The following is a 16,587-nucleotide window of genomic DNA, read 5'->3' as shown; positions in this document are numbered from 1 at the left end:
GTAATATGTGGTGGGCTATGTGAGGGGGCCAACAGCCGGGGTAAGCAGGCACAACACAAGGGTTATTTTCACAAACCTGCTCAGTGACCAACACACAGAGAAGAAGCTGATGAATGAAACAATGGTCCAACATGTCTGATCTGATATTTATCTTAAGGTCACAGACTGTACTGAGGTCAGCAGCATGTTGAGAATCTGTGTTGACATGATGACGATCCACAACAGCAGGAGGACACGTTCTAATATTCATATTTCTTTATCCAGGTTGAATCACTGCTGGCTGACAGAGATCAGATGTTCTTCTCTGGCTTCAGCTCTGAGGTCAAACCCCTCTCATCTGAGAAAACTGGATCTGAGCTGCAACAACCTGCAGGACTCAGGAGTGAAGGAGCTGTGTGGTTTTCTACAGAGTCCAACCTGTCGACTGGAGACTCTGAGGTCATTTCACTGACTGACTTGTAGATCTCATATCTTTAAAACAGCATTTATACACAATTTATCTAATTTATTCCAATCTAACATAATTTCTCTTCATACATAACTTGAATCCATTCATTAATTATTCTGTGACATTTTAAATATTCAGCTACTTGTTAAAACACTGAGTTTAGTTCTGGATTTCCTAAACTGATCTGCAGGACAGAGACCGGCTCCAAATAATCTATTGGTACTGAATCAGGACTCGTTTTTAGTCCAACATGTCTGATTTCATATTTATCTTCCATGTTATGAATCTGTGCTGACATGAATATGTGTCTGTTATTTTCACACATGAACTCAGTTTAATTTACAGTTAAGTTTTATTCTTTATCCAGGTTGTGGAACTGCAGACTGTCAGAGATCAGCTGTTCTTCTCTGGCTTCAGCTCTGAGGTCAAACCCCTCTCATCTGAGAGAACTGGATCTGAGGAACAACGACCTGCAGGCCTCAGCAGTGAAGGAGCTGCTTGATCTACAGCAGAGTCCAACCTGTCGACTGGAGACTCTGAGGTCAGTAGATGGGTGGAGTCAGTCCACGCTGCTTTCATCAGTATTTTACTAAACACAGTCAGTATCACAGATCCAGGGTCTGTGCTACCAAGCAGGATTTGTGGTTATCAGGTTCACTTTGGGTTTAGTTTTTTCAGTCGTACGAAGCTCGTCCACTTCTTAACGAGGTAAATCACCATGGTAAACTATGATGAACGGCTAACCTGCTCAACCCGTATAAAAGCTCCGCCCACTGACCACAGTGACTCTACACTGTTGTGTGGTGCACACTCTCCTTAAAGGGACAGATAAGGGAAGTTTAAATCAACGTCTGGTTGGTTCAGTTGATCTCTAACTCACCCAGAACATCTCAATGTCTCCAGACTCATCCTGTCCCCAAAACACCAGATGACCTCAGTCAGCTTCCTGGAGACAGGTCCATGTGTGTGTCCTCAGAGACAGTGTGTGTCCTCAGGGACAGTGAGACAGTGTGTGTCGTCAGAGTCAGTGAGACAGTGTGAGTCCTCAGAGTCAGTGAGACAGTGTGTGTCCTCAGAGTCAGTGAGACAGTCTGTGTCCTCAGAGTCAATTTGTGTCTTCAGAGACAGTGAGACAGTGTGTGTCCTCAGAGTCAGTTTGTGTCCTCAGAATCAGTGAGACAGTGTGTGTCCTCAGAGTCAGTGTGTGTCCTCAGAGTCAGGGAGACAGTGTGTGTCTTCAGAGACAGTGAGACAGTGTGTGTCCTCAGAGACAGTGTGTGTCCTCAGAGACAGTGAGACAGTGTGTGTCTCCTTCTCGTCCACTCGACTTGTTAGTAAACAACAGATTCAGATCTCGTGGCCTCGAGTTATTTATCTCGTTCAAACATGTTATAATGTCGTGGTCTCGTTATTTATTTTCACCAGATGCCACCAGGGGGCGCTGTAACTTACACATTGTCACGATCCCAGATGTTTTACCAGCTGTTCTTTCTGCATTAAGCAGCTGTGACTGAGTTTATTTTATTATGGATCATGTGTTTGTTCTCCTCTGATTTTTATTATAGAACAGTTTGATCCTCGTTGTGAAATATGAGGCTCTGCTGTCTGACTCACAGCTGATGAAGTGAGTCTCTGAAACACTGATGTCTTCTTCTCTCAACAGGTGGGAGTGATCTAAGTGGAGCTGAGTGTGAAGAGGACAGTGTGTGTGGACGGAGGCTGAGCTGTGTCCTGAGGATCCAGAGGCTGAAGCAGCAGCAGCTTGTGTGTAGTCTCCAATCTACACAACCCCTAATCTGCATGTGTTTGTGAGATGAAGCCGGAGCACCTGGAGAAAACAGGTGGAGAACATGCAGACTCCACACAGGAAGACCCATCTGAACCGGATTCAAACCAGCAACCTTCCTGCCCCGATTGTGTTTATTCACATGAAGAATGTGTTTATTGAAATGACACAACACAAGCAGAATATATAAACCCACTATAAAGAGTCACATACAGTGTGTTTAAGTTTGTCTTTATTATTTCCACCTTTGTCCCTTAGTATGTCTCCATGTGTGTAGAACCACATTCTGTGTATATGTTTGTTTATGATCTTAAAGTTCCTGGATTCACGTCACAAATTGATTTAGTTTAACACAAAGTTAAACTCATTGAAATCGCTTTGAGTTTAAAATCAAGACAAAACTCTGGACTTAAAAATGGGACGTTTTCGATTCTGCATCAGGTGCAGAGCGACGGCGGCTTTCCTACTTTTGACCCACAGGTGGCGCTGCAGTATAACAGCAGCACATCCCAGTCAAAGCCTTTATATTCAGTCTATGAGTCAAACACATGGATCATTTCCTCTGTGACAAACCAGATGTAACGAGAAGAAAAACATCTCAGAGAGAAAAGTTCTGTTTCTACTTGTCTCTGCTTTAATGCTCAATAAACATCCTTCCACCGACTTCACTGGAATCATGACTCAGCTTTTCTTTCCTCTTCAAACAAACAGGTGGAAACATCTCGTCCTTGGTGCAGGTAAAATAACAAAATCACCAGTTTGACATAATGGAAACAAGCAGAAGAAAGGTTAATGAGACATTTACAGTATGAAGAAGAGTCGATGAAGAGCAGAGCATCTTTAAGTCTCTGAGGAAACTGTTTACGATATTTCATAGAAAACACAAGGATTTTATACAAACGTCCTTGTGCTCTCACTGCAATGCATTGCCTTGTGATGTGTGCACCATAATTACTAATTAACTTGAAACCAATTGTAAACCAGGTTGTAATTTAAGAAATTAAATTCCAGTGTATTCAGATGCATGTATTCCTGTGTGTTGACATCTGGCGATACTATGAGTTCCCGTAGCAGGAGGGAAGGTGAAGGACTACACATAATACTCTGTTCCCAATATAGAGATTGATCAAAGGAGCCAAAGAATGGAACGACTGGGTTTGTTGTCCCAGAATTAAATATAAATATAAAGGAAAGAACAGCAGATCATAGTATATACAGTTGAGACGCTGGCAATAGCAATGGCATCACAGTGGACAGAGCAAAACCAGATGAGTCAGCATTGGTATCATTACAGTCATCCCACAGCAGAGCAGATACACTGTATGAAACACACCAGACACTATTCAGACGACATCACACACAGAAGTCCGGTTCATGTGGATCCCAGCTCACTGAGCATCAAGGGCAATGAAATGGACAAAACAATCTTTAAAACAGGAGCGAGTCACAGTGGAAGCTTTCAGTGAGGCCCAAGCTAAAGCAGGAAGTAGAAGCAACATCAGGACTGACTGGAAAAACAATGAGGGAGGAAAAGGATCATCAATATGAAATAAAACAAAAAGTGGGAGGAATGAAAACAATGATTAAAACAGCAGAGAGCAAACAGTCATATCAAGGTGAAGATGAGGACTCACAGGATTAAACACAACAATCATTTAATATCATCCATCAGTGTGAATGTGGCTCAGGGGAAGAAAGTGTGGAGCATCAGAAATATAAAGAGAAAGAGAAAAGCTACAGAAGCAGCCGAGGAAATTTTAAACCTAAAGAATCTGTTCAGAGTTGAGGAAGAGAAATATAAAGTTTGAGTTTTTAAAAGAAACTGGATCAATGAGGAGGATTTAAGTTGAAGGGTTTGTTATTTGTCTTCATGTATTTCCGCTGACCAAACACTCCAGCACAGTAGGTGGCGCTAACGCACCTTGATCCTCAGGTGCCACCCTCCATGAAAGCAGAAGAAGATCCCGGAGCAGTGGCCCCGCCCACCTGCAGCAGGTGAAGCTCATCACTCAGCTGATTGGAGGAACTCAGGGGGAGGAGCTGCTACACGTCACTACCGTCACACCGACTCACAGATTCCTTCCTGTTCACAGTCATTTCCTCTGAGTGGGTCCCTTAGCTCTTCCTGTTAGCGTTAGCATTGATGTGTTGACTCCATTGTTCCAGAGTGTTGTTGCTGTGTCAGCTCATTAACGCAGCTGCTCTAATTCTTCATATCATTATTATTAACCACACTAACGGCTTCATTGTGTGTGTGTTCAGCAGCGAGATGCTAAACACACAGTGTGGAGCTGAACACAGTCACACACGTGTGTCACTGCTCTGAGCTGCTCGTTCACATCTTTATTGTTTACATAAGTGTTGGGATGTTGTTAAAATTTTAGCTGGTCTGTGTGAAGATGTTTATAGAACTGAAACTCTAAACAATAAAGAAGGAGGGGGGGCATGAACAGTTTGGGTCAGATATGATGCCTTCATACAAATGACTTAATAACCGTGGCTGCTTGGTGTTTATCATGAATCTTTTACTTGTTCTCATTTCTAACTTTTGATATTAAAGCATAATTCCCTTAGTTTCATTCGACATCACAAAGAGTTCAAGCAGCTGATAAGTTCTGGAGGTCGGAGACAGTGACATTGTTGACATTGTTTTGATAAAGCAGGAACACAATATTCTTTACTGCAACAACACCACTGGCCCACAATAGGTCGGCCGAGTCAAGGCTAGATTATGAGACACAACATGGAACTGTCATGGTAGGAACAGTTGGCCTAGCAACTATCAGAGGAGGCTTGAGATTGGGAGTGGCTCCTTGTCACTTCCTGGATTCCAGTGCCAAGAGGATGGACTACGCCTGCGCACTATCGAGGAAGAACCAAGGAAGACTTCCCCTCGTTGTTGACCAATCCTGTGCTGTCTACTGTTAAAATATTACAGACGCCGGCTGTTTGATGCGACTCGAGAGACTTCCCCGGAACTGCTAGAGTGCCGGGGTTGTGTGCTAGATACCCATTGTTGTGCTGTAAACTTTTAATACCTTTTCATTGCTTCTTAATAAATACTTGAATTAGACCAGTCTGTCTCTTCTCATATTTAGGATAAACGAACACGCAACGACATTAGTCTCATGACATTTCGTCACATTACAGGAACCATGTCATGTGAAATATTAGTGTTATATTCATAATGTACTGTTGCAGAGTATTTTTGTGTTAGACAATCAAAGGACAAACCAGTGGTTGTGAAGAGAGTTTCTGTTTGTGCTCATACAGGCCAGGTTTTAATGGAGCCCTGATGTTTGGATGGGAAGCTTCTGAATGGATGAAACCAGGCTGAACCTCCAGCATCACACTTCACACAACATCCACCTTTTCCTGCCAAGGCGGTAGGAAGCAGCCCTCCATATATTCTCCATTCACACAGCACATGCCCCTGTTGCTTTCTGGTTCTGACTTTGACTGATGGCAATAACGGACATTTGGACTTTATTCCAGTGCTGGAAAAGCATTAACTCTTAACATGTGTGTGTGATTTCATGGAGTCTTGAAATGCTGAAATAGCTTCTGACTTTGACGTTATTGTGGAATCAGAATGTTCACAAGTGCACTTAAGAAATAGGATAAAAGAAAGAGTTTGAATTGATGTTCAACTGTGGACATTTGGGTGAAATGTGATAATGTGACGACCAAATGTTAAATATATTATGGAACTCTCTGAGTCTGATTATCAGGAGAAGACGTTTAAAAGAACAAGTCTGGTGATATTTTGTATTTTTCTTCTCGTTGATATAAACATATTGTGTGTGCTTCCACAGCCTGACACTTCTCATGTGTTTGTGCCATAGAGTTCCATCTGCCGCTGGAAATAGTTCCTCATCAAATGCACTGTTTCCTCCTGTGAGCGGCTGTTTCAGGAAGCTCCACTCCACAGGACAACGTGCTCACGTTAGAGCGTGAAACTGAACTTCCCATTCGAGAGTAAAGCAGCTATTCATACAATTTAGACTAGTGAAAACATCACTGATTATTTTATATTTCATTTTGAACAATAGATAATTTCACCTGAATCTTACACACTGGAGCTTTAACTGGTCTGTGAGCAACTCTCATATCTACTCTCAGAGTTAACTCACAGTTTCACTTTGTATCTTCATCTGTTCATCAAGTGTTTAATAAGAGAACGTGTTTTTACAATCATACGTTACAGTCACCTGAGTGTGTGTGTGTGTGTGTGTGTGTGTGTGTGTGTGTGTGTGTGTGTGTGTGTGTGTGTGTGTGTGTGTGTGTGTGTGTGTGTGTGTGTGTGTGTGTGTGTGTGTGCGTGCGTGTGTGTGTGTGTGTGTGTGTGTGTGTGTCCTTGCTTGGTATTGTTGGCTGTGTTTCTTGTACAGACTGGTTTGTCCTGTTTCCTGTGAGCTCACAGTGTTTTTCCTCTCAGACTGAAGATGAGTGGTTATGAAGAGGAAGAGGACAGAGCAGAGTCTCCAGGGTTCAGCTGTGTGTCTCTGAAGAGTGACAAGTCTATGAATCCTCCTTTATTCTTCAGTACTGAACCTGGACCCTCACACACAAAGTAAGAGACCTGCTACAAACATGTGAACCTCCAAACTGAATCCTCAGAGAATGAACCAGTGAATGATGAGTTCTGAATAAAAACATATTTGTGTTTGCAGAGGTCAGGACCACAGACTGAGAGCAGAGTCTCCAGGGTCCAGCTGTCTGTCTCTGAAGAGTGACAAGTCCATGAACCCTCCTCTATTCTTCAGTACTGAACCTGGACCCTCACACACAGAGTAAGAGACTGTTTCTACTGTGACCTGCTCTGAAGAGGATCTAGTTTCCTCTAGTGTGGCCCCTGCATTAGGACACAGCTTCATTGAAGTTGGTGACTAATCTCTCAGAATCACTCAAAGAGCTCAGACCTCCACCAAGAACCAACACGCTCCTTATGAAACCACTTTGAAATCCACTAGAGACTCATTTTGAATTGGATCTGCACCAAATTCCACACACTGGTAAACATCAGTCCTCTGAACATGCGTGTGAAAGAGGAACCCCCCCCCCCCCCGATCTGGTTCACAGACCACAACCTTCCACAAAGTTTCATGGTAATCTGTTGTTTTTTATAATCCCACTAACGAACCAACCAACACACAAACATACTGGGTGAAAACAAAACCTCCTTGACAGAAGTAATGACAACCTGTGACTGTGACATGTGAGTGATCAGGAAATGTCTTCACAGGGAGAGGAAGAGGAGTCATGTTTCTGAGGAGGAGCAGTCGTCCTGCTGTGCTTCGTGTCAGGACGTCCTGAAGGATCCAGTCTCCACCAGCTGTGGACACTGGTTCTGCAGACAGTGCATCACCTCATACTGGGACCAGTCTGGTTCTTCAGGAGACTCCTCCTGTCCCCAGTGTGGAAAAAGATCCAGAACAGGAGCTGGAGGTCAGACAGCCGGTCAGAGCAGCACTGTACATGTGTCTGCTGATGTCTTCACTTCTGACAACAGCACATGTGGTTTTATTTTGTTCCTTCATACAGCATCAACATTTAACATCGTTAGAAAAGCACAAAGTTAAAAAGCTTTTATTTTCTGTAGTTTTTCTGTATCTGATGAAAACAATCAGCAGATTCTCAGATTCTCTGTCTCTGACATTGTTTCTTGTCTTTCAGCAGATCGTGGTCTGCAGGAGGTTTTAGATGAACATAAGCTCAATCTGAGGAGGAGATGTGAACATGTGACTGAAGGAAGTGATGAAACAGGAAGTAGAACCCTCCTCAACAGGATCTACACTGAGCTCCACATCACAGAGGGACAGAGTGATGAGGTTAATACGCAACATCAGGTGAGGCAGCTTGAGACGGCTTCCAAGATGAAGATCCTCCACGACACTCCCATCAGGTGCCACGACATCTTTAAAGCCTCCACTGACCAGCAGAGCAGCATCAGAGTCGTCCTGACCAACGGCGTCGCTGGCGTTGGAAAAACCTTCTCGGTGCAGAAGTTCACTCTGGACTGGGCCGAGGGTTTAGAAAACCAGGATGTGGGTCTGCTGACTGTGCTTTCGTTCAGGGAGCTGAACCTGGTGAAGGACCAGCAGCACAGTCTCCTCACGCTGCTCCGTGTTTTCCATCCAGCGTTACAGAAGCTCACGGCAGAGACGCTCGCTGTCTGTAAACCTTTGTTCATCTTTGACGGCCTGGATGAAAGCAGACCTTCTCTGGACTTCAACCACAGGAAGCTTGTGTCTGAGGTCACACAGAGGTCATCAGTCAACGTGCTGCTGACAAACCTCATCCGGGGGAATCTGCTTCCCTCGGCTCTCGTCTGGATAACCTCCAGACCTGCGGCGGCCAATCAGATCCCTCCTGCATGTGTCGACAGGGTCACAGAAGTACGAGGCTTCACTGAGGCCCAGAAGGAGGAGTACTTCAGGAGGAGATTCAGTGATGAAGAGCTGTGCAGCAGAATCATCTCACACATCAAGACCTCCAGGAGCCTCCACATCATGTGTCAAATCCCAGTCTTCTGCTGGATCAGTGCTACAGTTCTGGAGCACATGTTGACCACAGACCAGAGAAGAGAGCTGCCCAAGACCCTGACTGACCTGTACTCACACTTCCTGCTGGTTCAGACAAAGAGGAAGAACAACAAGTACGGTGAGGGACATGAGACGAGTCCACAGCAGCTGATGGAGGCTGACAGGGACGTTCTCCTGAAGCTGGGGAGGCTGGCACTTAAACATCTGGAGGAAGGAAACATCATGTTCTACCAAGAAGACCTGGAGCGGTGTGGTCTTAATGTCACAGAGGTCTCGGTGTACTCAGGAGTTTGTACTGAGATCTTTAGAAAAGAGTGTGTGATCTTCCAGAAATCTGTCTACTGCTTTGTTCATCTGAGCGTTCAGGAGTTTCTGGCTGCAGTCTACATGTTCCACTGTTACACCGAGAGGAACAGAGAAGAACTCAACAACTTCTTGGGAACATATGGGAACACAGACACCTTCTCCCTGAATGACCTCCTGCAGAGAACCATGAAGAAATCCCTCACCAGTACAAATGGTCATCTGGACCTGTTTGTTCGCTTCCTTCACGGCCTCAGTCTGGAGTCCAACCAGAGAGTCTTAGGAGGTCTGCTTGGTCGGACAGAGAACAATCCAAAGATCATCCAGAGAGTCATCAACAACCTGAAGAAGATGAAGAGTGATGACATTTCTCCTGACAGAAGCATCAACATCTTCCACTGTCTGACTGAGATGAACGACCACTCAGTTCATCAGCAGATGAAACAGTTCCTGACGTCAGAGAACAGATCAGAGGAGAAACTCTCTGGGATCCACTGCTCAGCTCTGGCCTACATGCTGCAAATGTCAGAGGAGGTTCTGGATGAGTTGGACCTGGAGAAGTTCAACACATCAGACCAGGGTCGACGGAGACTGATCCCAGCTGTGAGGAACTGCAGGAAGGCTCAGTGAGTACAGACATGATCAATAACATGTTCAATCAGTGGAGATGAGTCGTTCTTCAAATACACTCAGTGTTAAATGATTCTGATTGTTTGGGGCAGCGTGTGTGTGTGTGTGCGTGTAATAAAGTTATTATTATGTACATATACATTCTCATTGTTCTCATGTACATATGTGAACATCTAGATCAGATGTGGAGAGTGAAATCCAATGTGATCACTGTGCTGGACTTTGAGGGTTCAGACATACGACCATGTGGGGTGCAAGGGAGATTATTGTACATACTGTATACATACATATATATATATATACTGTATATATATGTGTACAGTGTGAGGAGACGATCACTGAATCAGTGTTTTGATGAGAATCACTGACGGTTCCTTTAAACTGAAGAGAGGAAATATAGTTTATTCTACTTTCTTGTCAAACTAGAGTTCCCACCCTGCGTTTGTCCTCCACCACCAACCAGTGCAGTGTCCGTCCCTCCAGGTTCCTGACATGTTGACTTCCCAATAACATGAGGTCACTGCGACCTTTGACCACTGAAATCTAATCAGTTTCTCTTTCAGTCAAATGTGAAGAAATCCCCTAAAGACGGTCTTGAGATATCATGTTCAAGAGGCCATGAACATGTTCTATGACCTTGACCTTTGACCTTTGACCACCTGAATCTAATGAGTTCCTCTGTTAGTCTGAATGAATGCTTGAACCAAATTTGAAAGGATTCTCTTCAGGTGTTTTTAACAAAATGAGGATTTACCAGGGTGAGGGTCAAATTATCACGTTTTGTATGAATGTTGTGTTTTCTGATTTATTTCTCACAGATTTTATATTTTCTTTAATTACAGACTCCGTGGTTATCGACTCTCAGAGACTCGGTGTGAAGTCGTGGCCTCAGCTCTGAAGTCAGACCCCTCCCATCTGAGAGAACTGGATCTGAGCTACAACAAGATGCAGGACTCAGCAGTGAAGCTGCTGTGTTCTGGACTGGAGAGTCCAAACTGTCGACTGGAGACTCTGAGGTCCTTAAATCCTTCTTCACTTTTCAGACTTTCTTTCTTATTGGGTCATTATTTATTTAAATTGTCTCAGTTCTGCTCGGCTCACTGTCCCTCAGTCATCTGTCCCTCACCCAGCCTGTCAGTCACGTCCACCTCATCAACTCCATTCACCTCCACTCACCTGCTCCTGATCACTAAGAAAGTGTCAGTAAATTACATGTGGACTGAGGCCGAGCACTCGTCCTCCTCAGGTTTTTAAAATAAGACACATTCTTATTGAAACAAGTTGGACAGTTGATAAGTATAGAAACAAACAGGAAGTGACATCAGGAGCCGTCCCTACTTTAAACAGTGTTTAATTACACAAACCTGCTCAGTGACCAACACACTGAGAAGAAGCTGATGAATGAAACAATGTTCCAACATGTCTGATCTGATATTTATCTTCAGGTCACAAACTGGACTGAGGTCAGCAGCATGTTGAGAGTCTGTGTTGACATGATGACGATCCACAACAACAGGAGGACACATTCTAATATTCATATTTCTTTATCCAGGTTGGAGGGCTGCAGTCTGTCAGAGATCAGCTGTTCTTCTCTGGCTTCAGCTCTGACGTCAAACCCCTCTCATCTGAGAGAACTGGATCTGAGTAGAAACGATGATTTGCAGGACTCAGGAGTGAAGGAGCTGTGTGGTTTTCTACAGAGTCCAACCTGTCGACTGGAGACTCTGAGGTCAGTTCACTGACTGACTTTTGTAGACCTCCTATCTATAAAACATTTATACACCTTTTATGTAATTTAATTCTTATTTAACATAATTACTCTTCATACATAACTAATCCATTCATTCATTAATTTGTGACATTTTAAATATTCAGCTACTTGTTAAAACAATGAGTTTAGTTCTGGATTTCCTAAACTGATCTGCAGGACAGAGACCGGGTCGAAATAATCTATCTGTTCTGAATCAGGACTCGTTTTTAGTCCAACATGTCTGATTTCATATTTATCTTCCATGTTATGAGTCTGTGGTCACATGAATATGTGTCTGTTATTTTCACACATGAACTCAGTTTAATTTACAGTTAAGTTTTATTCTTTATCCAGGTTGAAGGACTGCAGTCTGTCAGAGATCAGCTGTTCTTCTCTGGCTTCAGCTCTGAGGTCAAATCCCTCTCATCTGAGAGAACTGAATCTGAGAGGAAACCACCTGCAGGACTCAGCAGTGAAGGAGCTAAGTGGTTTTCTACAGAGTCCAACCTGTCGACTAGAGACTCTTCGGTCAGACATCATGTTTTAATGTTAAAGGTTCAGTGTGTAGAATGTAGTGACATCTAGTGGTGAAGTGTCATGTTGCAGCTGAAAGCCCCCCCTCCCCCCCCCCCCTTCCAAACATTAAGGACAACCAGTGGTAGCTTCAGTTGTCATAGAAACTCAAAAGGGTCAGTTTGTCCAGTCTGGGCTACTGTAAAAAGCATGGCTGCCTCCGTAGAGAGGACCCGCTCCTGATGTCAATATAAAGTATTTAAATCTAAAGTATTTAAATCTAAAGTATTTAGATATACAGTATTTAATCCTTAAGTATAGAAATATAAATGTCTCATTCTAAATTAAAGTAAAGAAAACAACAATTGGTACAACTCAGAAAATAATCCGATCATCTCTAGGATTATTTTCTATTCAGTTTCTAACAATGGATCCTTTCACCTGAATCTTCCACACTGGAGCTTAAAGGTCAAAGGTCAGAACATGTGTTCCTAGCAGTGAACACTGATACTGAGCTGAGAGATGTTTGTAGAATGAGCGCTGAGGACTGAGTCAGGCTCAAAGTGACTGAAGTTTTACTGACAGAGAAATAATCCAATGCTGGACAATGTGTCCATGTAATGTTTCTGTGGAAGCTAACCAGGACTTGTCCCGGTGGTCCTGTGGACTGACCACATGACAGCGTGCTGCGTTGGGGTTCTGGGACTGGGCTCAGGGTCCAGAGTCCAAGTGGATTATATTTGATGTCTTTTATTTTTAGGACCAAGTTCTTCAGCCCTGTTTCTTCCACTTTGGGTTCATTTCCAACATGAAACCCTTCCTCTGGTTTCAGGATTTACACGGGGTCGTCCATGCCTTTATCTTCTCACCACTAGATCTCTGTCCCGCCCTGTACACACGTGTTCCTCAGGCTCCCTGCACCACTTTCAACTAGTCCAACTGCTGCTCAGATCATCGCCACTTCAAGAAAACATGATCATAGAACTGCTCGCCCTTTCACACATCAACTGTGGAACATGTTCTGACAAGTGGGTCGGACATTTTCTGGAGCTGAAGCAGCAGCAGGAGATTGTCCGGGTCCGACTCGTTCACAGCAGCAGGAACATGTGGGAACATTCAGATGAGGGGCGGAGCCAAAACACATATCTCCATGATAACCATGGTTACGTTAAGTTATGTTAAGCTACAGGTTCACTATGAAGGAGTTAGTGACGTCTCCAGGTGTCGTACATGTGAACGTAGTCCACTTGTTCACGTGTACGACTCCTAAACGTGTCCAGCAAGATATTTAGAGACATCTAGTGGTGAAGTTACATATTACAAACAACTGAACCCCGAGGACACGAGGACTTTCAAGTTGTTTTCAGTCATGAACTCTGTAAAATAGTGTCTGGACGTTTCTGGAGTTTGACTTTCACATATGAAGAACGGGTGGAGCAGCAGGAGGCCGGACATGACGTATAAATCCTGAAATAGAAAGATCAGTGTTGTTGTTTACACCTCATCCACACGGCGTCGGCCCTCATTACCAAAAGCTCTGGAATCTCCTTGTGTTTCCAAGTTGCTGCTTCGTCTTCTACGTGTACGGCTCCTCTTCTTCATCCTGAGATGTTTGTGTTCTTCCAGTTTCACGTCCGTCACGTGTTTGTGTCCTCAACACGTCCACTCGGTCTCTGTGAATCCTCTGGACATTCACCTGCTCTATTCTCACATGGACTCACTCAGAAACTTCATTAGGAGGCTGCAGGAAAACTTCCAGAAAATGTCCAGAACAACTTGACTCAGACTTAAGGTCTGAAAACAGAGACAGTGATGTTTAGTCAAAGTCCTTTATTTTCACACATGAATTAATTTACAGTTAAGTTTTATTCTTTATCCAGGTTGAATCACTGCAGCCTGTCAGAGATCAGCTGTTCTTCTCTGGCTTCAGCTCTGAGGTCAAACCCCTCTCATCTGAGGGAACTGGATCTGACTAACAACGACCTGCAGGACTCAGGAGTGAAGGAGCTGTGTGGTTTTCTACAGAGTCCAAGCTGTCGACTGCAGACTCTGAGGTCAGTTCACTGACTGACTTTAGTAGATCTCATTTCTATATAACAGCATTTATACACAATTTATCTCATTTAATTCTAATTTAACATAATTCCTCTTCATACATAACTTGAATCCATTCATTAATTAATCTGTGACATTTTTTAAATATTCAGCTACTTGTTAAAACACTGAGTTTAGTTCTGGTTTTCCTAAACTGATCTGCAGGACAGAGACCGGGTCCAAATAATCTATTTGTACTAAATCAGGACTCGTTTTTAGTCCAACATTTCTGATTTCATATTTATCTTCCATGTTGTGAGTCTGTGCCGACATGAATATGTGTCTATTATTTTCACACATGAACTCAGTTTAATTTACAGTTAAGTTTTATTCTTTATCCAGGTTGTGGGGCTGCAGACTGTCAGAGATCAGCTGTTCTTCTCTGGCTTCAGCTCTGAGGTCAAACCCCTCTCATCTGAGAAAACTTGATCTGAGTGACAACGACCTGCAGGACTCAGGAATGAAGGAGCTGTTTGATCTACAGCAGAGTCCAACCTGTCGACTGGAGACTCTGAGGTCAGTAGATGGTTGGAGTCAGTCCACGCTGCTTTCATCAGTATTTTACTAAACAGTCAGTATCACAGATCCAGGGTCTGTGCTACCAAGCAGGATTTGTGGTTATCAGGTTAACTTCAGGTTTAGTTTTTTCAGTCCTAAGAAGCTCGTCCACTTCTTAACGAGGTTAATCACCATGGTAACTTCTGATGAACTGCTAACCTGCTCCAGGTTAAGTTGGAGATCAACCCGTATCAAAGCTCCGCCCCCTGACCACAGTGACTCTCCACTGTTGTGTGGTGCACACTCTCCTTAAAGGGACGGATAAGGGAAGTTTAAATCAACGTCTGATTGGTTCAGTTGATCTCTAACTCACCCAAAACATCTCAATGTCTCCAAACTCATCCTGTCCCCAAAACACCAGATGACCTCAGTCAGCTTCCTGAAGACAGGTGTTTCTATTGAGTAGTGATGTCAGAGGTTTCCACCACAGTGTGTCCTCAGAGTCAGTGAGACAGTGTGTCTTCAGAGTTGATGAGACAGTGTGTGACCTCAGAGACAGTGTGTGTCCTCAGAGACAGTGACAAAGTGTGTGTCCTCACCATGGTAACCAGGAGCACTGTCGTGGTAGATTGTCCAGGCAATTTCTGCAATCCCACCTTAACAACGAGGAACACTTTAATGTCCCGGAGCATGTTGCATTCGACAAAGGTAAGTTTGTTATATGCACCGTGATGGGAAGCTGTTCTTTGTCTTTATACATTTGGTTGTTACAAAGTCAAAAGTCAGGATCTTCTGATGACATCAAGGCAACAATGCCTTAGTTAAAGCAATCAGGCCAAGATTCATTCAGTTGTACAGTAAACAGCATGATCAAGGTTACATGGTAAGAGATTCAATCAAGATCAATCAAAGGGAAAATTAACATGAACATATTGTGATCAAAATGTAACATTTCCCTTACACAGTGAAACATGTCTTCACCTGTAACAGCAGTAAATCCACCTCTCAGGTGTCCACTCTGCACTTTGACATGCAGAGGACACACACTGAGCTCTTAGCGTGTTCATTCCAACACGTGAACATGAAGCAGAGAGGAAGCTGCTCCACCTCTGAACAGGACTGAAGTCCCTGCTGCTCTTTCTACTGGATGTGCTGCATCACTGACTCACAGCTGATGAAGTGAGTCTCTGTGACACTGATGTCTTCTTCTCTCAACAGCTGGAAGGGGGCATCTTATTCGTGGGACTGAGTGTGAAGAGGACAGTGTGTGTGGACGGAGGCTGAGCTGTGTCCTGAGGATCCAGAGGCTGAAGCAGCAGCAGCTTGTGTGTAGTCTCCAATCTACACAACCCCTAATCTGCATGTGTTTGTGAGATGAAGCCGGAGCACCTGGAGAAACCACGTGGAGAACATGCAGACTCCACACAGGAAGACCCATCTGAACCGGATTTAAACCAGAAACCTAATACATTGACCTTCCATTAAGCTACAAAGTGTTTATTTTAATCAATGCTGTAAATTCTCTGATCTTTCTGATTTTCTCTGTTACACGTGGCATCTATGTCACTTTTTTCCGTCCTGGGAGACGGATCCTCACGTGTCTCTCTGAGGTTTCTACCTTCTCTATCTGTTAAAAGGTTGTTTAGTAGTTTGTCCTGACTCCTGTTGAAGGTTAAGAACAGAGGATGTCACACCTTGTTAAATCCTGTGAGACTAATTGTGAATTGTGAATATGGGCTCTACAAATAAAGTTTGAAGGATTGATTGATTGATTGATTGATTGGTATTTGGCATCAGTTCTAGACAGTGTGAGGAGGTGGCGATGTGTTATCTGTCTTTATTTACTCTCTTTTGTTTTAGTAAATCCACACAGTAGCACCGACCCACTGAGAAGGTCTGCAAATTTAAAACAGGGTGAAATACAGACATGGTCTCAAGTTGTGGACGAAGTGCAACTGACAAGTAGAAAATACTTTTAGATTTTAATATTGTTCAAGGTTCCGATTGTTTCAGAAGTGAA

General features: G+C 43.6%; 1 protein-coding gene and 1 long non-coding RNA gene across 2 annotated transcripts; both read left to right on the top strand.

Annotated features, from left to right (window-relative positions):
- Nucleotides 1–826: 826 nt before the first annotated feature.
- Nucleotides 827–2,898, top strand: LOC133000223 (uncharacterized). Its single transcript, XR_009678178.1, has 2 exons — nucleotides 827–989; nucleotides 2,112–2,898. It is a non-coding gene; the product is annotated as an uncharacterized LOC133000223 (long non-coding RNA).
- Nucleotides 2,899–3,291: 393 nt separating this feature from the next.
- Nucleotides 3,292–14,580, top strand: LOC133000170 (NACHT, LRR and PYD domains-containing protein 14-like; the record flags this gene model as incomplete). The annotated part of the gene is made up of 7 exons (XM_061070035.1): nucleotides 3,292–3,316; nucleotides 8,601–9,708; nucleotides 10,555–10,728; nucleotides 11,265–11,441; nucleotides 11,817–11,990; nucleotides 13,856–14,029; nucleotides 14,412–14,580. Coding segments are annotated over exons 1-7 (2,001 nt in total), but the record flags the coding sequence as incomplete, so codon positions are not given.
- Between the last annotated feature and the right edge of the window lie 2,007 nt (nucleotides 14,581–16,587).

This window comes from Limanda limanda, chromosome 4 (genome assembly GCF_963576545.1).
Source record: "Limanda limanda chromosome 4, fLimLim1.1, whole genome shotgun sequence".
Taxonomy (NCBI): Eukaryota; Metazoa; Chordata; class Actinopteri; order Pleuronectiformes; family Pleuronectidae; genus Limanda; species Limanda limanda.
The sequence above is the reverse complement of the archived record's forward strand: the minus strand, read 5'-3'. Positions and strand labels throughout refer to the sequence as shown.